The sequence below is a fragment of the Melanaphis sacchari genome, unplaced genomic scaffold, assembly GCF_002803265.2.
Source record: "Melanaphis sacchari strain LSU unplaced genomic scaffold, SCAv2.0 Contig1967_pilon_pilon, whole genome shotgun sequence".
In the NCBI taxonomy this organism is placed as follows: domain Eukaryota; kingdom Metazoa; phylum Arthropoda; class Insecta; order Hemiptera; family Aphididae; genus Melanaphis; species Melanaphis sacchari.
In genome coordinates, this window is record NW_020270956.1 from 1 (window position 1) to 23,933 (window position 23,933).

Here is a 23,933-nt window from a genome sequence, read left to right on the forward strand (position 1 = left end):
ATAATACTTTTGTCCCCGTTAAATCAATGCACGGGGGCGATCGCCCCTTTTGCCCCCGTGGAGTTGGCGCCTATGATCTGATCTATTGGTATGGTTTGTGACACACCATTATCGTTTTTCTCATTATCTGTGATCAAAAAATCAATCAAACGTTGTCTTATAATAATTTTATCAGGAGATTTGGCCCAATTAAGTTTAAATTTTGGAATTAAAACTGCTGCTAACTGACAGTTTTCACAAGTTGTATACCTTTCAAATCTAAAAGGTAAATCACAATATGTATAACAATAAAAAATAAAGTAAATAATTCATTTGTTTAAATAGTTTAAATTACATTTTAACAAGTCCCTTCTTTAAGCTGTGAACAAGAGGTTGACAAAATTTAAGATTTTTTATTGCATCATAGGAATTATCAATTGCACTAATGGTAGGTAATAAATAACCAATACAAATATTTTTTTCACCTTGCAAAATATCTAAAGCTCGAGAAATTGGATTCATAACCTGGATATATAGATTTTAATTAAACAACTAATGATAATTGAATACTTTAAAATATAAAATTGATTCATATAAGTAATACCTTACAGTATTCGATTAAAAAATCAATTTCTTGAATATTTGGAAAAGTAGGTAATTGTAGTTTAATACAGATTTCATTAATTTTATGTTTATTACCAACTATAACATTCATTGCATCATAAAAAGAGTTCCACCTAAAACCAAAACATATCTATTACTTAACATACAACTTAGTAGTGTATTATGATATTAAATTAAAAAGAAATTTAATAATTCACTAATAATTTTACCTAGTGGCGTTTGGAACAATAAGATAACGACCAAGAATCTCTTTTATTTGATCTGCAGATTGTGTGGACTGATTTTGTTTATTGAACATTAATTGACACTTGCTAAAAACACGTCTACTAATTCGTTTATAAGTTTTTTATATTAAGAGCTTCTACACTATCGATTGTAGCAATAAGATTAAGTGTATGAGCAGCACATCGTTGGTGTGGAGGTAGAGTCAAATTTTCCAAACTATTCATGGTCATGTCAATATCTAATACATCAGAAATTTCAATGTTTGTAACAATTTCTTCTCCATTTGTATTTAAGTTATCAATTGATTCATCGTTTACATTAAAAATTCTAAATAAAATTAAAAATATTTGAATGGCTTCAAATTGCAATAACCAATATATGATTATTATATATAATTATTCATTGGACATACTTAAAGGCTTTCACAAAGTTAGCAGCATTATCAGTAACGATTAATGTGGTCTTGTTTTGCAAATTAAACTCATTAAGAATCTTATCAAGGAGTTCTGCTATGTTTTCAAATGTATGTCTACCAAACATACGCCTACAAGCAAGGGCTTTACTGGACCTATTGAGGTTTATTGGATCGAGCCAGTGCAAAGTCACACCCATATATGACCTTTATTTAAAGTAACAAAAAATACAAATAAATAGATAGGTATAATTATTAATTAATTAATAAGACATACCTATGAAAAACTGACCAACAGTCTGCTGTCAAACAAACATGTGTAATGTTATTAAACTCAATTTTCATTTCTTCAATTAAACTTTCAAATAGTTTTTCCACATCCGTCATTAATTATCTTCGTGATACTGGCACTTTTTGTGATGTTAGTTTGCAATATTCTATGAAAGCCGGGTGTTCAATAAAAGTAAAAGGTGAAACTGTATTTATAATTAACTTTAAATTGGCATCATTAAAATCAGTTTAAGTTAATTGTTGTACAGTTTTTTCAACTTCTTCGAGTTTTAATTGTTTAACTGTCAATTTAATTGAATTATCCTTATTGTCAAGTTTATTCTTGAAAGTAGCATTAAAATCATTCAAATTGTGTGGATGAATAAGCTATAAAATATAGTTAAGCAGTAATTATTTAAAATGTTTAACACCATTACCTAATTATAAATATAATAAATTATGTAAGTACAATGTTAAAAAATACAAAATAAAAAAATCATAATTACCTTAATATGAGTTCTAAGATTAGCATTTGAAGTATGAGAAACAGATATTAATTTTCTTCTTAATTGCGTACAATATTCCCCGGCTGCCATCTGTTCAATTTTTATGAACAAAAAATGTACAACAAAACAAATATTAAGCTCTTTAAAAATTAATTTAAACTGGTGTTTTATTTTATTTTTAGCATTTGAAAAACGTTGGAATGAAGCTCTTGAAATAAGAACTGACACATACATTGTTAAGTTTCATAACAAATTGATAAATCAATACAACTTAAAATACAAAATAAATTCGTTTACCAAAATATTGTCCTTTATGGGAAGTTATTCATTATTTATTGTAAATAAAATAATAAATAATATCAAAATATATCATAAAAATGAAACACATATTTATATTATTACTATTACCTATGTATGTAAATACTTATCTAATAATATTTAATAATAATTACGATAAAAATAATCTATAAAGATGCAGATGGTATTTTAATTTAAAGTATATTGTGGTATATCATGTACAAAAAAATAGATTAGTAGACTATATTTAAATATTTCTTGATACATTATGACAACGAAATGACTGCTCATACTATAATATTAGTATTAATAATATATTAATACTAATTTAGATTATACCTTACAAAACGAGTAAATAAATACTTCAATTGTTTTTATTCAACGACCAATATCAGAACTACTCTCGTTTTGTAGAACACAAAATAATTCGATAATTTTCTAGACATGTAGACAACATATAGATATATAGAAGTAGAATATTTTGCTCAATAACTATGAAGCACTGAAGTTGAGTTCTTCTCAAGTTTGTTATTCCATAAGTTTTAGTTAAATAATAATTTTTTTAACTCTAGGCACCAATTGAATAAAATAAGTTTTGATGTAATTTTATGACAGATAGTATCTTAAGATTAGGTAATTGAGTTTCTGGAGTGCGAGTTATATTTAATGATAGTATAATAATAGAAAAAAACTTGTTATAGTAGCAACTTCTGTTAGTATCCAAACAAAATCTTTGGCTAAGCATACGCTATTTTCTTTAGAATAAAAATACAAAAACTATTTTATCTTTAATCGTACATTATTTATTTTAAAACTACCATAATTTATAACAAATAATTAAATTTCATCTATTTCTGTTACTTATACTTATTCATATTTATTATGATTTTATTGTAAATTTTTTTGGTAGAGTATATAATAAGTTTATTATGCAGAAACATATTAGTACTGTTCCGAGAACTCACTACATAAGAAGCCGCAATACTATAACTACCTAGAATATAATTCTATTACATTTCGTCAATTAAAATAACTATAATATTATTATTGTTATCATAGTTTTTATCGTAGGTTTAGGTTAGGTTAGGTTATCTTTTCTTGTTATTATTAATTGTTATTATGTACAAAGGGTTGGTCGTGGTATAGTATGGGAGTTTTTTGAAATATGTTTTGTATATTTTTGGCCGCCACAGAATTTACATATGAATTGTTACGAATATGACTGTATAGTATGAAAAGAGAACATTAATCTTTCGTATGAATTTAGAATTTATTTTACATAAATAATTATTTAATTTTAAATGAGCTTAATGGCCGATTACATGTTTCGGACGAGAACGACGCGCAGACTGAACCCGTAGATGGGTCTTGTCTTGGTCCGGTGGGGGGGGGGGGCTCGCCTTATTTTATATCGCAACAAACGTCGATCGCGGTTGACCATCATCATTACATTATTTATATTTTCCTAATATGTTAAATTGTGTGATAATGGTGATTATTTATTAAATAGTTTACCCATATCACTTTTTGTCTTTACCTCCCCGACACGACATTTATTTGTATAATTTCTAATATATTTTTATTTATAACAGTTCAACTGTTATATAAATTAATAATATAATAACAATGTATTTATTGTTGAAAAATCTAAAAAATGCACAGTCAAAATGAGTAAAAGTGTTTTGAGTACTCATAAATAGTGTTTTTTTTTTGTGTGTGTGTTAATACATTTAGGAAAAATCATTTGAACAGATAAGCATTTTAAATAATATTCTTGTTGTCTACACCGTATTTTAATATTTACATTTTACCTTAATTGTGAAAGTCTAAAGAGATAATTCATGATCGGGAATTTGAATGAAGTAATACTAAACATTTAATCAATAAATAAAAAAACACCAATTTACATAAACAAATCTCTAGTGAAATATAACATATTTGTCAACAACAAAATATATTATTGTATAACATTAATATGTAATAGTTTGTATTAGGTTCAAATAAAATATATCTAGGTATCCAATGATTTACGTCAAAAAGGTGTTTGGCTGTTTATTATATTTGTATATTAAAGATATGATAAACTAAAAAAATTTTAATTTTTAGTTTATAGTTATACGTTTATTGTAATAATAATTAAATTATTATAAAAATAAATATTTTAGATTGATATGGTGTTAATTCAATCGTACTATAATGCAGCGAGTTCATATTATTTTTCTCAGAACTTTGAATTTGCAGATAATGTAATCAATGATGGTAAATATTATAACACACATTAATTTATTTTTTCATTGCAATGATTCTTAACACCTGTGATTCTAGGGGTCCATGATACTCATGTAGTAATGTCTAAGGTCTGCGACAACTATAACATATAATTTACACCATTTTACCTTATATTACTAATGTAAGGTATAATTGAGGAAATAAACAGTATTTTTCAAAAAAGTTTACATTCTCAGATTCTGAGCGTAGTGATAAATGTTTTGATTTTACAATGAAGTGTATGTGTGAATACGATTGAAGATAAAATGTTTCGATTTTAAATAACGTTATTAGAGGACTGTTAGTCCCTTGTTTATTTTTAATTAAATAATAGTTAATATCTGTTATATTCTACGATTACTATCGTCAAATTATAATTTAGACAAAATTGTTTAAAATCAACGAAATTGTGGAAATCTCTTTGTATTTTAGAAATAAGAATGGTTAATTTGTATATCTAAGACTTAAATTTAAAATATAAGTCCATAATAACTATATCATAATGAAATTAAAAAATCTAATAAATAGATATTTAAATTTATTTTTATTTGCATACTCAGTTAAATTTGGATGAAATTATATATTTAGACTTTGAAAAATTATATACATTATTTAGTTATAGTTTAAAATCATGTGTACATAAAACACGTTAACGTATAGTTGTTTATATATTTTGTACATTCAATGATGTGATGACATATTCACTTATTATTGTATAGTGAGAAAGCTCTAAAGTAATAATTTAAAATATAATATTTAGATAATTATGCGCAGATAACGAGAAATTCCGATATAAGTCTTAATCAATGGTAATAGAGACGATATGTATTTAAGGTTACGTAGAAATTGATACATATTTTTGAAAATGCAATTTAAAACATGTTCGTGTAGTTTTCTTATATTGCAACAGAGATAAGGGATTGCTGAAGAGGGATTCTACCACACATATATATATATATATTTATATATATACAATACAGTGAAACCTCTATATAGTGGGCAGCTATGGGGAATTGAAAAATGTCCACTATATGGAGTTATCTACTATTGAAAAAACCTCTAAATAGTGGACATTTGCAAGAAATTACTAAATGTCCACTATAGGGAAACGCTAAATAGAATTAGTTATACATATACATATACATATACATACATTGAAACTAATATATATTAAAATCTTTATTTATTATTTATGTAGTAAAAAGTGGATAATATAAAAATGTAAAATTTTTATAATTAATAATTATTTATGTACGATTAAAAAAAATCTGTAATCTTTTTTTGTGTAAAGTTTTTCTGCTCTTCACAATGAATTTGCAAATTGGCAATCATTGATAGTGCGGTTTCATTTTCTTTATTTTTAAAGTATATTTTTAAATTATTTATTGTTTTCCAAACTTCTTCAAATGTTGGATTATATATAGACTCTTCTTCTTCTTCTTCTTTTTCTTCTGGATATTCGGTTACTTTTTCACTCAGACCGTCTAGATTATAATTGATTATATATAGTCTTCAATTTTAACAGTATTTGGTACAAGTTCTGAGAATATGTTCAAATTTGTATAATTTTCATGATCCATTACGTATTCCACTGTATCGGACGAAAAAAATCCCGATTTTTTAAAACAGTTTTTGACTGTCTCTGGTTTAATCTGGTCAGATGAAAGGTGAGAAAAATACGTCGTAGGCGTATTCCTGGATATATCGGGGGCATTTGACTGCCTCTGGTGGGCGCAACTAATAAAAGATCTTGAAAAGGTTAAATGCGGCTCTGGGTTGATCGCCCTGACAAAAAGCTACCTGGACGGCCGAAAAGCCCACTTGGAAATTGGAGACATGACACTCTCGACGACCCTAACAAAGGGTTACCCGCAGGGCTCGAAGTTCGGTCCCGACCTCTGGAGGTGCGCGGTCAACCCGCTCTTGTCCGGCGATCTTCCCCCCGGGCCAGAGATTGTCGCGTACGCGGACGATCTCGCGCTACTCAATCTCCGGGAAACACCGTCCGGAGCTCACGGAAAGCGCGAACGCGCTGCTAGAAATAGCGTCGAGATGGGCCTCTGACAGGAAACTCACCTCTTCGGCAGCCAAGTCGCAGACCTTATGGATCAAGGGCCAACTGAGTAAGCCCCTTGACTTGCGACTTGATGGGACTAAGGTAAAAATGACCCCGGAGGCGAAATATCTCGGGGCCACATTTGACCCGCAAAGGAAATTTAGCTCCCATCTGGCGGAAAAGGCTGCGTACTTGGTAGCGCTATTCAGTCGACTAATTTCTGTGACTAAGGCTAGCTGGGGCGTTAAAAGGGGACAACAAGGATCCTGTACAAATCGGTGTTCCTGCCGCGTATGGGATATGCGGCCTCGGTATGGGCCGAGCGCTGCATGGCACAGTACCGGCATCGAACACGGGCAAACACCGCCCAAAGACGCCCGTTACTGGCAATGACAGGCGCGTATAAGACCACGTTGACGATGGCGCTCCAGGTCATAGCCGGAGTACCTCCCCTCGACATAGAACTAGTGCGGCTGGCTAAGATCAAACGGGATAAGAGCGCCGTGAGGAGAGGAAACAAGTCGGCGTCAGACGTTGCTGGAAAGACAAAACAATATTACGACACTACCATACGCCTCTGGCAGGAGAGATGGGTCGCCAGTGACAAAGGTAGGCAGACGGCGATTTAGTTCCCAGACGTCCGGCGCAGACTCGAGAGGCTGTGGTTCGTTCCGGACCACTACATCTCGCAGCTCGTGTCCGGACACGGGAATTTCAATTCGTCGCTCTGTCGTTTCAACCTCCGAGGCGAGGCACGTTGCCGATGCGGTCTTCCAGAGGAAACCGCGGAGTATGTGCTATTCGATTGCCCAGCATATAGCCAGGAAAGAAACAAGCTCGCAGCCGCAGCGCAAGCGGAAGGTGTGGACTGGCCGTGCGACTGCGATACCATGACCTCCACGGAGGCCATGTTCCTTGCGTTCAAAAACTTCTCCCGGGAAGTCCTAGAACGTAAAGATGTAGGACGACCCCGCGGGCACGACCCGGACCCCTAATTTTTAAACCATAGCGGATGGACGTGTGGCTAGAGGGCGTACGTGCAGGGCATGGTGCACTGCCAGAGACATGGGGACAGTCTCCCCTATCCACGCGGGCACAAATCGTCCGAGTGGGCCTAGCCGGAACGACCGTTACTGTCACCGATGGTGGCGGGGCGAAAGCCTGCGAAGTACCGGATAGTGGCAGGCGAAGCGGGAGCCGATAGCCGGACCAAAAGGGTGCTAAGACAGCGCCTCCACGGTATCGTTTAACGCCCTCCGTACTAAGACCCGCCTAGCCGGGAGCGAGGGACGGGATACCCTGCGGGACGGACTGAATGCCCGACCTCCTCGGAGACGGGACGGACGGAACATCTCGCGGGGCGAATTGGGTACCCTCACTCCCTATGAACAAATTCTTGCCTAGACCGAGAGTTCGAACTAGAGGGGCCAGACCACCTGTCGGGCGAAGACGTGCACGTATTCAGCCGGCTCGGGGCTAGATACGAGAGAGGCACCGGCAGAAACGGCAATCTGTCGATAAAGAGCAAAACCGTACGCGCTATAAAGGGGTCGTCGCGGTACACACAGCGGTGCCCCGATCGACCTGCTTGCGAACAAGGCAGTTGCGAAGGCCTGAACGCCGGGTTCGAACCTCGTACCACAGGACTCGGAGTAAGCCCCGTCGAGTCGGCTTGCTAATAGCGCCTCGACGCTCCGGAGGTGTTGGACCCGAGGCGCACGACCGCTTGGACTCACCGAGGACTCGCGCTCGCCCGCACCGGGAAAGACACACTTGAGGAAGAACTCATGATGGTTGTGGGAGTACCGCCTTAGTAGAAAGGGGCTTGACTCATGCGATAATCCGTCGGGCTCTGGCCGCGGCGGTCACTCATTATGGCGCCCGAGGTGAGGCGGCGCCCCGGGTGGGACCCCCGGAGCAATCCGGGACTACTGTCCGGAAGAGACAACCTCGCGGTTATACAAAGGGGCTGAGTGTCTCCGGGGCAACCCAGAAGAACTGGTTGACCCCGCAACACACGGAATGATGTTTCTGGTTTAACATTCTTTAACGTGGATTTTATTCAAAAAATCGTTTCTAAAATGTTAATACGAGTAGAATTTTTTTTCTATGCTTTGTTCCGTACGATATGACGAAGTAATCTTTGGCGATAGTGAACTTTAAAATTTTTAATTATTCCTTGATATAATTGTTGTAAAATTAAACTTGTATTTAGAGGTAGAAATATTAGTTTTATATTTTTTAAATTTAATATATTAGGATGTGAGCTATCGTTATCTAAAAATAAAATAATTTTTCTATTTTCCATTTCCATTTTTCTGTTAAAACACATTAACCAGTCTGCAATTAAATCTCGATTCATCCACGATTTACGGTTAGCTTTCCAATTAATACCTAACGTTGATATATTTACACTTTTAAAACAACGTGGTTTTAATGATTTTTCAATTATTAATGGAGTTTCAAATTCACCGATCATATTTTACACATAATAAAACAGTTAAACGATCTTTAACTATTTTACCTCTACGACAAATTTCATTTTTTAAACACAATGTTTTATTAGGAAGTGCTCGAAAAAATGAACCTGTTTCATCACAATTAAATATATTTTTCGGTTCATAATCTGAAATTAATGTTTTCAATTTTTTGAACCATTTTTCTACATCACTTGAATTAACAGAGTTACCCTCACCACATATAATTTTAAAAGACATTTTATGATGTTCTCGGAATTTTTGAAGCCATCAATTTGAAGCTTTAAAGTTTTCTAGACCTACCTCATTTGCAACTTCTCATGATTTTTCTTGAAGCAATGGTCCAGAAACAGGTAAATTATATGAACGGGCTCTACAAAACCATTCAAATGTAACTTTATATATAAATGCTCCATCCGATGTCTTCGAAAATTTTCTCTTTATTTTTTCATTGGCATTCTCAATGTAATATTTTTTTTCAAATTACATGCATCTTATAAAATGTTATTCACTTGTATTTTTCGTTAAATGAGATGTTTTTAGATAAATTAATACAAAATATTAAAATTAAATACTTAAATTTACCTGTGATTTGCTTGTGCAATACCGTTCGGCTAATACTCTTACTCTTAAATTTTCCGTTTCCTTAGTTCTAATAATATTTATTTTTTTTCTAAGTTCAATCTTTTTCTTTTATTATTGTTCATTTTAACGTAGGTATACGTGTTCACACAATTCGCAGAATAAAACTGACGATCGAACACAATATAACCGAATTAATTGTCATTTTTCAAGTAGGAAAACCATTTTTTTTTTTTATTTAATTATAGTAAGACATTCCTAGCCTATAAGGCTATCTACATCTATGGATAATAACATTAATTTTTTTTTTTTTTTTTTGACTAATTTTAACATGATAATATAAGTAAGTTATTTAATAGCATTATCGAATAAGATCGTGCGGGCGACCGCGTTTTAGACGTCTTTGAGGTGGTGGGCATATGTGTAAATTAAAATGTATTGAGCCGGTTGATTTGTGGAGTGAGCTATGGAAGTTTTCAGCAAGAGCTTTTATATGATCTTGAATTTTGATGATTCGGAGGTCTTTATGTAGATTTTCGTTGCGTATGAACCATGGTGCATTAGTTATTATTCTTAATACTTTATTTTGAAAAATTTGTATTTTTATTAAGTGTGTCGCTGAGCAGTTACCCCATATAGGACAAGCATAGGTAATTAATGAGCGTAATAATTGCTTGTAAATTAATATTGAGCATTTTTTTTGTATAACTGATTTTTTGTTTAGGATAGGGAATAGCATTGAGAGGCGCTTGTATGCTTGTTGTAGTTTAGAAGCTATGTGAGGCCCCCAGATTAACCTCTTATCTAGTGTGACACCAAGGTACTTGACAGAAGACTGCCAAGGTATGGAATCGTTGCCAAAGCTTAGAGGTGTTGGAGTGGAATAGCGACGTAAGCTAAAAATGACTGCTGAGCTTTTTGAAGCGTTTATGTGTATTTTCCAGCTGTTGCATCATGTTGCTAATAGATTTAGGTGATCTTGTAAGTTGTTTGTTATCGCTTCAACGTTGTGAGATTCACTGTAGATTGTTGTGTCGTCTGCAAATAGTGCGATGTTTGTGCGTGGTGACTGTGGTATATTAGAAATGAATATATTGAACAATGTAGATCCCAGTTTGGACCCTTGAGGAACACCAGCAGATGTGGTCCGGGGAATAGAGAAATTATCGTTAATTTTAACTGAGAATTGCCTATTTGTTAGAAAGGAATTGATAATATTAAATAAGTACTTCGGTGTATTGAAAGATTTTAGTTTGTATAAAAAACCTTTGTGCCATACTTAATCGAACGCTTTTGAGACGTCTATAAATACGGCACCAGTATGGCAATGTTTTTCAAATGAATTGCTGATATGTTCAGTTATGCGAAAAAGCTGTTGTACTGTCGAGTGGTTGGATCTAAACCCAAATTGAAATTTTGGGATAACATCTGCGCTGTCCAAATAATTTTGTAGTCTCGTATGAATAACTTTTTCAAAAATTTTTGATAGGGAGGTAAGTAAACTTATCGGTCTGTAGCTATCAGGATTTGATTTATCCTTGCCAGGTTTTTTTATTAGTATAACAGTTGCTAATTTCCAGCTCAGTGGAAAGTGTCCAACACGTAACAAAAAATTAAATATTTTTGTATTGTCGTTGACTTGGAGAGTTAGAAGTGGAGCAAATCTATTTTGGCTTGTATAAGGTGGAGTGAAAGCAGCACTACTAGTTCTAGTATTTTTTTATTTTTTTTTTTTTTTTTGAAGTATCTGGAAGATTGCGATCTTGGGGAGAACTACCATTATTATTAGGATTCATTGAATAAGATTAATTATAAGAAATACAAACCTTGGGATTGAACAGAGCGCTGAGAACAACCTGTCGCGGCGGCTACTGATAACCAACTGAGGAAAACCATTAAGATAAGATAAAATAAAAACGAAATATATAAAAGATAAATATAGTATTTTTATTACTTAAACATTCTCTATATATACAATATGTATTGTGTCCATTTATGAGAGGAAATTTTTAATTTTGGTACTAGTTTTTAGTGTTCACGTCCACTGTACACTATTAAGATTTTATAACTCCTAATATGTGCATACATTTTTGCTGGGGAATTTAAAAGTGTCCACTATTGAAAGGTGTTCATTAATAGAATTTTCACTGTACTAAATTGCTAATTAGCATAACATTTGGAAGACAACCGCCATATCCACAATATAATATTACTGATATCAGAAATTTCTTAGATTCTATCTTACCAATTGTTCAACCAGAAAAATATTTCATACTTGACGAAGTAAAAAATATGATTGCTAGATATTCTTGTAAAAAATTCACATGGTTTGATCTGATAACGGCTAATGTTGCTAACTACCTACCAAACAAAGTCTTTATACTTCTTATATATCTACAATATACTTTTAAGACTTTGATACTTTCCTTTTCTTTGAAAGTTTTCATATATAATAATGTTTGCTAAGCCAGATAAACCTCTTGACCCCCCCAACATCATATACACTTATAAATCTATTGCCATACTTCTCTGAAAGTTGTGAAAAACTCATCCCCAAACGTATCTATCTATCTATATATAATATCAAACAATGTACTCCCATTTTCATAATTTAGTTCAAAAGCCAAATACAGCACAGTACGTTAAATCCATAGAGTAGTTTATGTAGTCTCTACCTCACTTAAAAACAAATCGTACTATATACTATACTTATTCCTTTTTCAACATCTCCCAGACTATTGACAGAAATTAGTATGAAGGTCTACTGTTCAAACTCCGTAAATTTTTTCTTCCATACAATATTCCTACTAATATTATCATATTTTATGGACAGATATTTTCAAATACTTCAAGATTCCCGCACTTCAAAAATTGCCATAATTAATGCTGGAGTTCCCTAAAGAGATATTCTTTCTCCTACATTGTTTAATATTTATTCTTTTAATCAACCCTCTTCACAAAATACTCATGTTATCAATTAAACCAACGACAAAGTCATATTATCAGTACACAATGATCCAGTAATTACATCGAGAAATTTACAATCCCATTTAAACCTACTTCTGGAATGGTACGCAAAATGGTGAATTAAATTAAACCACGTTATATCCGTTCATATGACGTACAACTAAAAGAAACGAAATTTGTCCTACCATAACTATAAATAATCTACCCATTCCTTCTCATGATACTATTAAGTACTTAGGTGTAAATCTCGATAAAAGACTAACATGGTAAAATTTTATGAGAAAAATAAATTAACTCTCAATGACCGTTCCCGATCTTTAAAAATATTACTTACAAAAAGTAAGTTCTCAGTCTTAAATACTAAATTACAAATAAATGAATCTCTTCTGATACCCAAATGAACGTATGGAATCCAACTTTAGGGATCGGTGAAAAAATCAAATTTAAATAAGATTCAGGCATTCCAAAATATCTCACTTCGGAAAATCACTAATTCTCCATTATTTATCTCAAACCTGACCCTTCACAAAGATCTAGATATAAAAATAATAGTAGAAGCTAGCCATTTTCTATCAAGTTTTTACATTAGATTAAAAATTCACGGAAATCCCATGATTAAAGACTTACACGTCCCAAAAATCCCCTTTAAAGACTTAAAATAAAATGGCGCAGAGATCCCAGTGGTTCTCAACCTTTTTTGTATGACGACCCCCTAATTTAGATCTATGAAAATGACGGCACACTAACCCAGGCAGCCCATAGATACAATACAAAAAAAAAACCTTTTTTTTTGTCAATTGATAGTTTAAAAAATGTTGTGTAATTTTATATTTAAGTACTTCACGTGACACATCTTGACTTGCTCGGCGACACACCGGTCGAGAACCACGGATGAAATCTAATCATGTAATAACGCAATATTCAAGTTAAGTGCTACAATTAGGTGGCTCCTTATTCACGTAACCCCATAAATATTTTATTGTCCCCATCTCTCATATGAATCGTTATTTTTTCCTAATTTTTCAAGAATGACGAAAAACTAAATAACTAAAATGTTAATGTAAAAACTTCGAAATTGTTGACCCTATATTTAATTAAATCACTTAAAAATTTCATTTAATTTGTAAAAAAAAAGTTTTTTAGTTTTTTTTTAAAAATTTATTAATCAAAGTTATTGACATATCTCCTTTATGCAGAAAACATTGTTTTCGTATCTTATTTATTAATATAGGGAGAGAAATATTATTAATATTATTTTTATTCATCAATTTATTTTTTACGTTTTACAATTTTTTTTTTTTTTTTTTTGAACTACAACTTACAATTTAAATACATTGATAATATTTTGATACATTTTTGTCATTATAATTTTAGTCAAGTAAATAATAGTAATCACATTTTGAAGGCCATTCATTTATTGGTTTCCAGAATCCAATATGCTAATCCTGGATAAATTTCAATGTGTTTTTGATATCTTCCAACTGTTTTCGTTGATTGGCAATTTTCCATTGTATGCTTTGTTGATAAAGAAATTATGATTTATTAGCTCTCGGTAAATTTTTTCCGTATGAAGCATAACTTAAACATGTTTTTCTGATATATGTTGGCCACCGTTTTTTGTAGTCAATTTATAAGGTTTTGATCAACTTTTACAACAGAAAGTTTGTCAGGAAATTTCGAAGCTTCATAAATCAAATTGATGTATTGGTCTATTGTGTATAATCAATCTTTCGTATTTTACTAGCGATGTTTTAATCAAAACAAAATCGCGGTCACAAGGCATGAAAGAATGACCTTTTATAGGATAAAAATTTGGATTTCTTCAAATCTTTTATTTTCCACCAAACTTATTAAAAACCTAATAATTGCGTGATTTTTATTCTGACCTGCACAGTTATCACAAATCATACAGAGACGTTCAACTTCTTTATCAATATCATCATTGATGTAATGATTTATAAATGATATGACTTCGTTAGGTCACCAGCTTCCCCCTCATGATAAACGTAGCATTTCATACTTCCTGTGGATAAATTATGAACACCGCAATTACAAACTGTGAGTTGTCTATAATAATAAAGATCTTAGACAAGTATTTGAGGTAATGAAAGATTTTCCACATAATTGATACAAATGCCCACACTTTTTTATCGTCCTGGCTAATTGAACTTAAAGCTGTAAAAAATTCGACGCTTGTGAACTAACAATTCAGCAACCACTTTTTTGCATTTTCGTTAAGACTTTGAGATTTTAATTAGCATTTAGCTCTTCACAAGTAAAACAAGTAAATTTTTGTGGACGTCCGAATCTCAGATTGAAATTTTCTTTAAAATATGACCAGAAAAATTTATAAGAAACTTTATGGTAAGGATATTTTTCTTTAAATATTTCATACATTTTTTCGACAGATAATTTTACATCCAAATACTTGACTTCCTTTCCAGTATAGTGAGATAATTTTACTTGAAAAAATTCTAAATGACTATGAATATCAGTCATAATTTCACCACTTAATGCATTGACACTAACATTTTTTCCTCGCATATCCCATGGCCTTTGATTATTTTTAGATAAAAAAATTAGACGTTCACTACGTTTTTTTTGTTATACCGAAAACACTAAAAAAAAAATACTTTTACATACCATTTGTTTTTTTGCTTGAAATATCACGAAATATTTTATGGAAACCGATTTAGGCTTGGCTTGTTCAACACACATTTCTAATTTGCTTCGTTTTCTCTGTACAGGGTGTAGTTCCATTAAACGTTGTATGTTAATATCTTAATCGTCCTTACTCTTTATTTGGTCGAACATTTCAACCATATTTTTTTTTCATTATCAGTGAATGCAGATAAACATTGTTTTTTACACCTATGGACTATTAATTTAATCTTAATACAATTATATTATTTAGTAGGTAATGAAAATAAGTTTACATACATAAATATATATATATTAGTGCCAGCAAGGAATCGATTTTCACTGGGCGATGATTGATAGCTAGATACTTAATTACCATTTTGGAATATATTTATTAATTTTCCATACACAAATGCACTGGGTTAGCGGGAAATACATCCAATCTGCTGCAGGTGGATTGCCCAGTTAGGTATCGACATGTACCACACCGGGTGATGACTGATAGCTAGACATCTTTCCATGTATTGCGGGGTCGACCAGTTCTTCCAATATGTGTTTTTAAATGCAATTTATTTGTGATGAAAAAAAACAAAAGACTGTTTTATTTAGTTCTTATTATTATAATTATAATTATTTTGTTTTATTTCGATTAATATTGATCATTTTTATGCTAAAATTAATAAATAATGCTAATAATAAACTCATATTAAGAACTTCTTGATCAATGTTAAAAGACCATGTTACATTTAACTTTTATTTTTACTCCATTCAAATTCTAGTTGCGCTCTAAATACACCATCAACATTTTAACAATTGCTATTTGATTTATACTTAATTGCATTTTTTATGAGAATTTGTTTTGAAGCTATCTTAAATTAAAAAAAATTAGAATTATTGATTACACCAAATCATTGCATAAATAAAATTAAGATTTCAATTAAATCTTGTAAAAATTGATAAGTTAATATATAAATCAAATTTTGATTTTCTTCAAATAATAATTTTGCTATAAAGAATTTCGATTTAACAGCTAACGCAAAACCAATTAAAATTGTTTTTACAGAAGTTTGTTTAAATATGACTAATAGTATCATACTGATTTAAAATATTTTAGGTCGGAAAGAAAGATGGGTGATTTAAAACCTTTTGTAAATGGATTTCTTGAATTTAAAAAATCAAGCAGAGATCAATGTTTCGTAAAAATGTTATAGTTTCATCAACATTGTGAAATCTCTTCATATAAATATTTTTCATAAATAACAAAGCATCTGCTATTGACGAACTCAATGTTTGAGCAGCTAATTTGACTTTAATCTTATTTTTGTGATTCGCTGAAAAAGATTTTAGTAGGAAATTATTTAGGGTGAACAGAAAGTTAATTTATAACTCCCTCCGGGATTTTTATAAAAGTTCGATTTTATAAAATTATCACTACATAAACGATTTCTAGAATTTAGCACAAATCTTTTGCTACCAATAAGTTTTAACCAAAGTTGTAATTTTTTGGCATTATTTAGAGAAAATCTAAATAAAATAATAAGAATAACCTAAATAACTTTTGTTTTGTTTAAATTGACGATGCCGTGGGAACCTGCTTTCACATTACAACACACTCACCTAAAAAAATGTATATTTGATCCTGATTTTGTTTGATTTGTACAGTGATAAGCTGAACAGTAGTCAGCATTTTTACTAAGTAGTTAACTACATATAATACATTTAAGTATTTGGATTTAGATACAAATATATTTTTAAATATGTCTTTATACAATAACAATATGATAATAAATTTAAATAATAATGTGAAACAAACCAAAACATTGACTACCACTTATATGGTTTTCGGTTTATTAATCATAGTTCGTCTAATATAACCAGTTAGCTATTTAGTTAATATGCATATCTGTGGACTTTACAGCTAAGTAAAACACTAGTTTTTTGGAAACAGAGATCTTTAATCAAGCAGTTTATGCGCACCAGTTTTCTCAGGACACCTCAACTATGAGTTAAATCAGTGTGATATTTATTTGGATGCATTTATTCTGTGTTCGTCATTTGTGTTACCATACTAAAATATTTTATTAATACATAATTTTTTTAATTTATTGAATTTCCTAATAATTTATTAATAACTCATATAAGATACTTTATGTATTCATTTCAAAACATGATTTATTAGTATTTTTAAACATTTATATATATTTAATACAAATTTAATGTTATTTACATGATATTTATGTTCCCAGGTTTGAAATATTTCGAATCAATAAAAAAACAATTATATTCAAAAACAAATGGTGAAAACCATATAAAACAAGCAAAAGTGTGGTCTATACTATTACAAACATTGAAAATAGATATAATTGATTGTATAACTATTGCTAATAAGAAAAAAAAAGAAGAAGCAATAAAAAAATTACAAAAAGAAGAGCAACAATTCAATGAATCTAATTATGGATCATTTCCTAGTTCAGCAGTGTTATTGTTTCGAAGATATTTCTTAGACAATGTAAGTACATTCAATTTATAAAATATCAATTAAATTTTAACAAACGGCACAAATTACCGTTATCATAATTTGTTTTTTATGTTTGCATGATATATTTTATATTTAGTTGATTGCATTCCACTAACCGAAAATTTATGATTTTGACTAAAAAAAAAATACTTTAGGTACAGTTAATAGACCTAACCTTACGAAAAAAAAGTTTATCTAGTTAAACAAAAAGTTTGCTAGAAACATTAAATTTTATTTAAAATTGTAATACTTATATTGCCCCTCCCCCTCAGAATAAATAAAACAATTAATATTTACTAAGATGTTAGAATTTTTAACCTACTTGTAAATTAAATTCATATGTAACTCTTGTGATGAAAAAATAGCTGACAATAATTTATTTTTATTCCTTTTTTTTTTTTATTTAAAAATAATTTATAAATAATGAATAATACATTTGTAACTAATAATGAAATGTGTAGTTTTCGGATTCAGCTATTTAAATAAATGTTGATTTTGTGTACATAATAATATTCTTAAAATATAATTGTACATTTTCAGAACTATAGTCGAACCTACATAATGTAACGTAGGTGTTACTTTCCACTTTATTCAGTCGTTGATTCAAAATAATTGTAAAATCAATGATATTTATAAAAACCTATGTTTATTATTTTAAATTTAGAGGAGGATGTGATGTCGTATGGCGTGAAGAGGCTTTGGACTCAACGGTTTTAATGCGTGCGATTATGCTATGCTGAGGGCTTTCTTATACGTGACGTCCTATACTCAAGGTTTCATGATTTGGTCATGATAGCGTTATTGCGTTCTCAAAAAGTGGGAGTGAGGTTTTAAGTGCAATTAATATGGACGTGTATGATTATAATGCCAATATACATCATATACGCTGGATACATAATGATCCCTACTAAGAACTTGCACATTTATATTGGCGAGTTCGAGGAATATTATGAAAGAACATCACACAAACCCTAATTAGATGCCTCTTCTGTTTGATAGCAATTCGACAGCTCAAAACAATAACATAAAATAAGTAACTGAGTACCCGTTGTTTGATTGGAATTTGATCTAAGTCTTATATAACTTAAATTTGAATATTTTTCAATTTTTTTTTTTTTTATCTCTAACATTCAACTTAGAGAAAAACTCAATTTTATGATTTTGAAATAAAGTAGTTAAACTACACAAACAATATTATAATTAATCAAATGTCATGGAAAATAGTTCGTTTAGACAAAATAATTTAAGCTCGGTCCATTACGATTGAATTGATAACAGATATATTTCTTTTAAAAATCAAAGGTTATTGATTAATTTAATCTAAAGTTAAATGTTGGTGTCACGTAAATACATCGTGATAAATTGGTCGTAGTAAGTTGGGCGTGGGTGTAATATAGTCGCGTGTAATTTCGGCGGGTGACGATACATACTTATATATAATATTATAGATATATTATTTAATAAAAACAAACCAAATAATTAAATGTAATAATTAATAATACCTAATTTAAATGAAATTGTGCCACAGATAGTCAACATAAAAATGTAAAAATGTAAAAAAACCAAGTTCTAAATTATAATTGCAACAAGAAATTAATAGCTATCCCACAAAATAATTTGGAATATTAGTAGTATTTGGGTCAAATGTTGAGGTTACCAATTATTGAATACGAATTGCAGAATATTTTTGTTTTTTATTTTAAGGTAATATTATTCTAAAAAGTTAATGTTCGACTTTAAAAATTCTTATACTATTTTCTTTTTTTAATGCAGCAATAAAAATCCAAATAGATGGATGAACTGAATTTAACAACGAATTGAAACAATTGTGCCAGGCTTCTACTGCATTATTTGTGTGTGGAATATCTCTTTCAACTAAAATATAACAATTCCATATTGAAATAGGAAATATTAAAGGTGTCTTTCGTCCTCTTCTGTTAACGCGACCAATATAAGTATTTTCAAAGTAATTTATAAAATCTGACAGTAGTTCTTCATTATTTTTAAATTCTGATTGAAGAAGGTTTTTGGAACTGTATTCAACAAGATTTTCAAGGTAAATATGCTAATACCGATAATTTTTTGAATAATTAGGGAAAATTCTGAATCAATAGAATATATGACTTATCCAATATTTTGAATTTGCCGCTAAATTGACTGTCCGAAATGAAAAAAAAACAACCTTGAATTTTCGTATTTGGGTATACAAATAGGGCTGCAATCAAAATAGCTTTTTCAAAATCATTATACCTTTAATTTAGATATTGTAGGTGTCGGATTTGGAAATTTAAAACGTCGCGTTGTAATTAAATAGACGGCACTTTATTTAATTTATAATATTAATTAAATATCATACATAAACAGATGAGCACGTTTCGCGGTCGTTGTATCAAAGCTGACTAAGGTACCGTCCGCCGGCCGGACCGGTCCGTGGGTCGCGTTTTCGCGGACGGAGATAAGCAGCCGCGGTCGTTGCGATAACAACCGCGACGGCACGACAATACCGTAATATAGACGACGATAATATAAAAAGATGTGATCTAATATAAAACAACTATGTGACGCGTGATGATACTACACCGCGTCAAAATTATTACGCTCAACTTACTGCGACCAAATTATATGAAACCTTAAAAAATGTTGATTGGAGGTAACTTTACAATATTTATAACATTTCATGGTAATTAATTTGTAAATGTTCTACTTTGACTTAAATAATTTATCTTTTTATATTATTCTTAGAGCATTAGTGGTAATATAAAGGATACATTTGAAAAATGGTTAAAGAATAAAAATTTATGGAAGTCCTTAGACGACGATATTTTGTATAGAAAACACATTGCCATGTACAAGTTCTTAGTGTTTTTCTCTATAAGTAATGAATATAATGATAAATTAAACAATATATTTAAAGCAATTCAAAGACCAGTCTTATCCACTGAAGTAAGTATAATATTATTACAACATAACCCTTTGTAAAAACAGTTTAAAAAATATGAACATTTTAAAACTGGTGACGCAACATAATGGTCGTTAAAAAATTATGATAAAACGCAAAAACTATATATTATTGCGATATACACGTCAATATTGGTGATTAAATAGGTATAAACTATCAAGTGTGAGAACGTTAAGTAAAATAATAATGTCATACTTATATATATATATTGATTTATAATAAACTAATAATTTACAAACTATGAAACAATGTCAATAACTATGGTTTCAGTTTGAGTTTGTAGTTTTAAATGAAAAAAAAGGGAATTGTATAAATTAAATAAATAAATTGATTTTGTTTGAACTATTAACACTATTTAATAATTGAAATTTTATAATAGAACTAGCTAATTAGGCAGTTAGTTATTGTATTATTCTACGGAAATATTGACCGGTATTATTAACGACGCGACGTCAAACCTAGGTACTCACAACGCGAGCCTTTTAATACTAATACTAGGGCTGTTTCGAGAGTAATTATCTCGAAATATGATAATATTAATAATAATATAGATAATAGATTTTATATTAAGCACGTGGTATTAAAGTATAATTGTAATAGCATAAGAAACAAAACTAGGTACATATATAAGAAAAAAAATGGCAGTAAGGAGAGATACCCATATGCTGAATATTAGATATTTCAATTTAAATTAAATCCTAGTTATATATAAAAAAAAAAAAAAAAAACATAAACAAAAACCAAAAACGTTTCTAATCAAAAACAGCTTATCAACCTATACACTAAAATTATGTTAAAACTTTTTAAGTCATATATTTTACTTTAAGTTGGTATTTTTTTTTTTTAATTTTGTTAACAGTCCTAAGGCTGGTTGGCAGCAATTTTCTACTCTTGACGCCTTTCAACTTTCCTTTTCAATTCACAAAAATATCTACAGTCTACACCTCTTAACTATGTGGCTAATGTAGTCTAATGGTGGTCTCCCTCTGCTGTTTTCCCTTCAATGGCACCTTCTAATCTTCTGCTCAGTAGACTATTATAACGCAGTACGTGTCCAATTTAATTGACTCTTCTTGTTCTTAATATTTTCAAAAAACTCCTTATTTCTCCTACTCTTCGATATACTTCTTCATTTGTTATGTGTTCTGTCCAACTTATTCTTAGTAGCCTTCTGTAACACCAAGTCTCGAACGCTAGGAGTCTCTTTTCTTTCGTTTTACCTATGGTCCATGTCTCACTTCCATACAATGCTACACTCCAAACATAAGCCTTTAGTAGGTTATTCCTGACTTTTATATCAATATTTCTAAATATGAACATATTTTTCTTACTCTTAAATGCACATTCAGTTTAGCTTATTCTACTTATGATCTCTCTGGTACTACGGCCGTCCTCAGTTATCTTACTTTTCAAGTATTTATATTAATTTACTTGATGTATTGTGTCGCCTCCTAATGTAATTTGAGTATGGGTTCTTTCGTTACAGCTGCAAACAAGGATTTTGGTCTTTGCCCTGTTTATTTTCATATAGTAGTGATTTTTCATTGTTCATTTTATTTTTTCTAAGATATTCTGTAGATCCTATTCATTGTCTATAATTACCGCTATGTCATCTGAAAATCTTAGCATATCTATTATTTTTCCATTTATTTTTATCCCTACTGCAATTTCTTCTCTTATTTTATTTGTCGCTTCACGTAAATATAGGTTAAAAAGGATGGGAAGAGTGTGCACCCCTGCCTCACCTCTTCTTAATTTTTGTTTCTTTTTGGTAATTTCCACATCGTATTACTCCTATCTCTTACTCGTATAAGCTTTTGATTATCCTTCTATTCTTATATATAACCCCGGCTCTTTCCAAGATATTAAATATCGTTTTCCTTTTTAAATTATCAATGGTTTTTTTCTAGATCAACGAAAGCTATATAAATGGTTTTCATTTATCTATTCTGCTTTTTAATAACTTGTCTTGATGCTAAAATAACGGTTACGTTAAAAGGGGTACGTGTTTGTTGTTTAGCTCCAATAATGCCTTATCAAACTAATCTCTCATTATACTTTGGTCTATATCTTATGTGTCACTCTGACTTTCTTCTACTATCTCTGTGTCTATTGTCGTATTTTCTTTCCAATACAATTATTATTCTAAGTACTTTTTCAAATATTTTGTAACCTTTGCTTCTTCATGTATATTATTGCCATTTACATCTTTAATACTTGCCGTTTTAGTTTTTCTTTCCTTAAAATATCTTCTAACCATCCCATTAGTCCAACTTTTAGCGCATCATTAATATCCTGTCAAATTTCATTTAAAAATACTTTCTTGCTTTTCTTATGTTCTCTATTTATTGCATTTTTTAATTTATTGTATTTTTTCATCCCTCTTTGGTCTGTAGCACGTTTATATCTTCTCCTTTCAGTAATTATTTCCAGAATTTCTTCGTTTATCCATTCTTTTCTGTTGGTTCCTTTAAATTTCTCTAAAATTTCATTCACATTGTTTAATATGTATCGTTTGATATTTCCCCATTTTTCCTCAATGTTTGAACTACTTTATGTGTCAATCGTCTCTATCATAGTTTTATCTGTCTTTGTATTGTATGAATTTTTAATTTCTTCCACTAGCTAGTTTGCCAGTTGTAAGCGTTTCATATCTTGATTCTTTTGTAGCTTCTTAATCTTAACTTCATAATGCTTCAACCAGGTCATTATCGCTATTAATATCGGCTCCTGGGTAACTTTTACTGTCTTTAACTTTATTTTTGTATCTTTCTCTTATTAATGTATAATCTATATGTACTCTTCTAATATAACCAGGAGCTTTCCTTGTATACCGTTTACTTCTGTAATGTTGAAAATGTGTGTATGTTGTTTTTATACTATTCCGTACACAGAACTCTAGTAAAATTTATCCTCTTGGGTTTTTAATTCCAAGTCCATATTTTCTGACAACATTTTTTTCTCTCCCTTCTCCCACAATGGTAATAAAGTCTTCTAGGATTATAAGATTTTCTTCTCCTTTGACATTTTTAATTGAATCATTTAGTTCTTCATATATTTTTTTTTCTACTTCGTTTTCCTCGCTGATGTGGGTATATAAACTTGAATTATCATAGTATCTATAAATTTGATATCTATTTTGTCTAGTATTAT

The 23,933-nt window shown here is 30.7% G+C and overlaps 1 protein-coding gene and 2 pseudogenes across 1 annotated transcript in view; 1 reads left to right on the forward strand and 2 right to left on the reverse strand.

Annotated features, from left to right (window-relative positions):
• Positions 1 to 23: 23 nt before the first annotated feature.
• Positions 24 to 2,106, reverse strand: LOC112592831 (annotated as a pseudogene).
• Positions 2,107 to 4,139: 2,033 nt separating this feature from the next.
• On the reverse strand, positions 4,140 to 9,354 carry LOC112592827 (annotated as a pseudogene).
• A 1,244-nt stretch (positions 9,355 to 10,598) lies between these two features.
• Positions 10,599 to 23,933, forward strand: part of LOC112592829 — a 57,994-nt gene continuing 44,659 nt past the window's right edge. Inside the window, exons 1-4 of the mRNA XM_025336972.1 lie at positions 10,599 to 10,669; positions 11,865 to 12,007; positions 17,550 to 17,812; positions 20,564 to 20,764. Of these exons, the coding sequence (XP_025192757.1) occupies positions 10,599 to 10,669; positions 11,865 to 12,007; positions 17,550 to 17,812; positions 20,564 to 20,764 (678 nt within the window). The remainder of the gene's footprint in view (positions 10,670 to 11,864; positions 12,008 to 17,549; positions 17,813 to 20,563; positions 20,765 to 23,933) is intronic.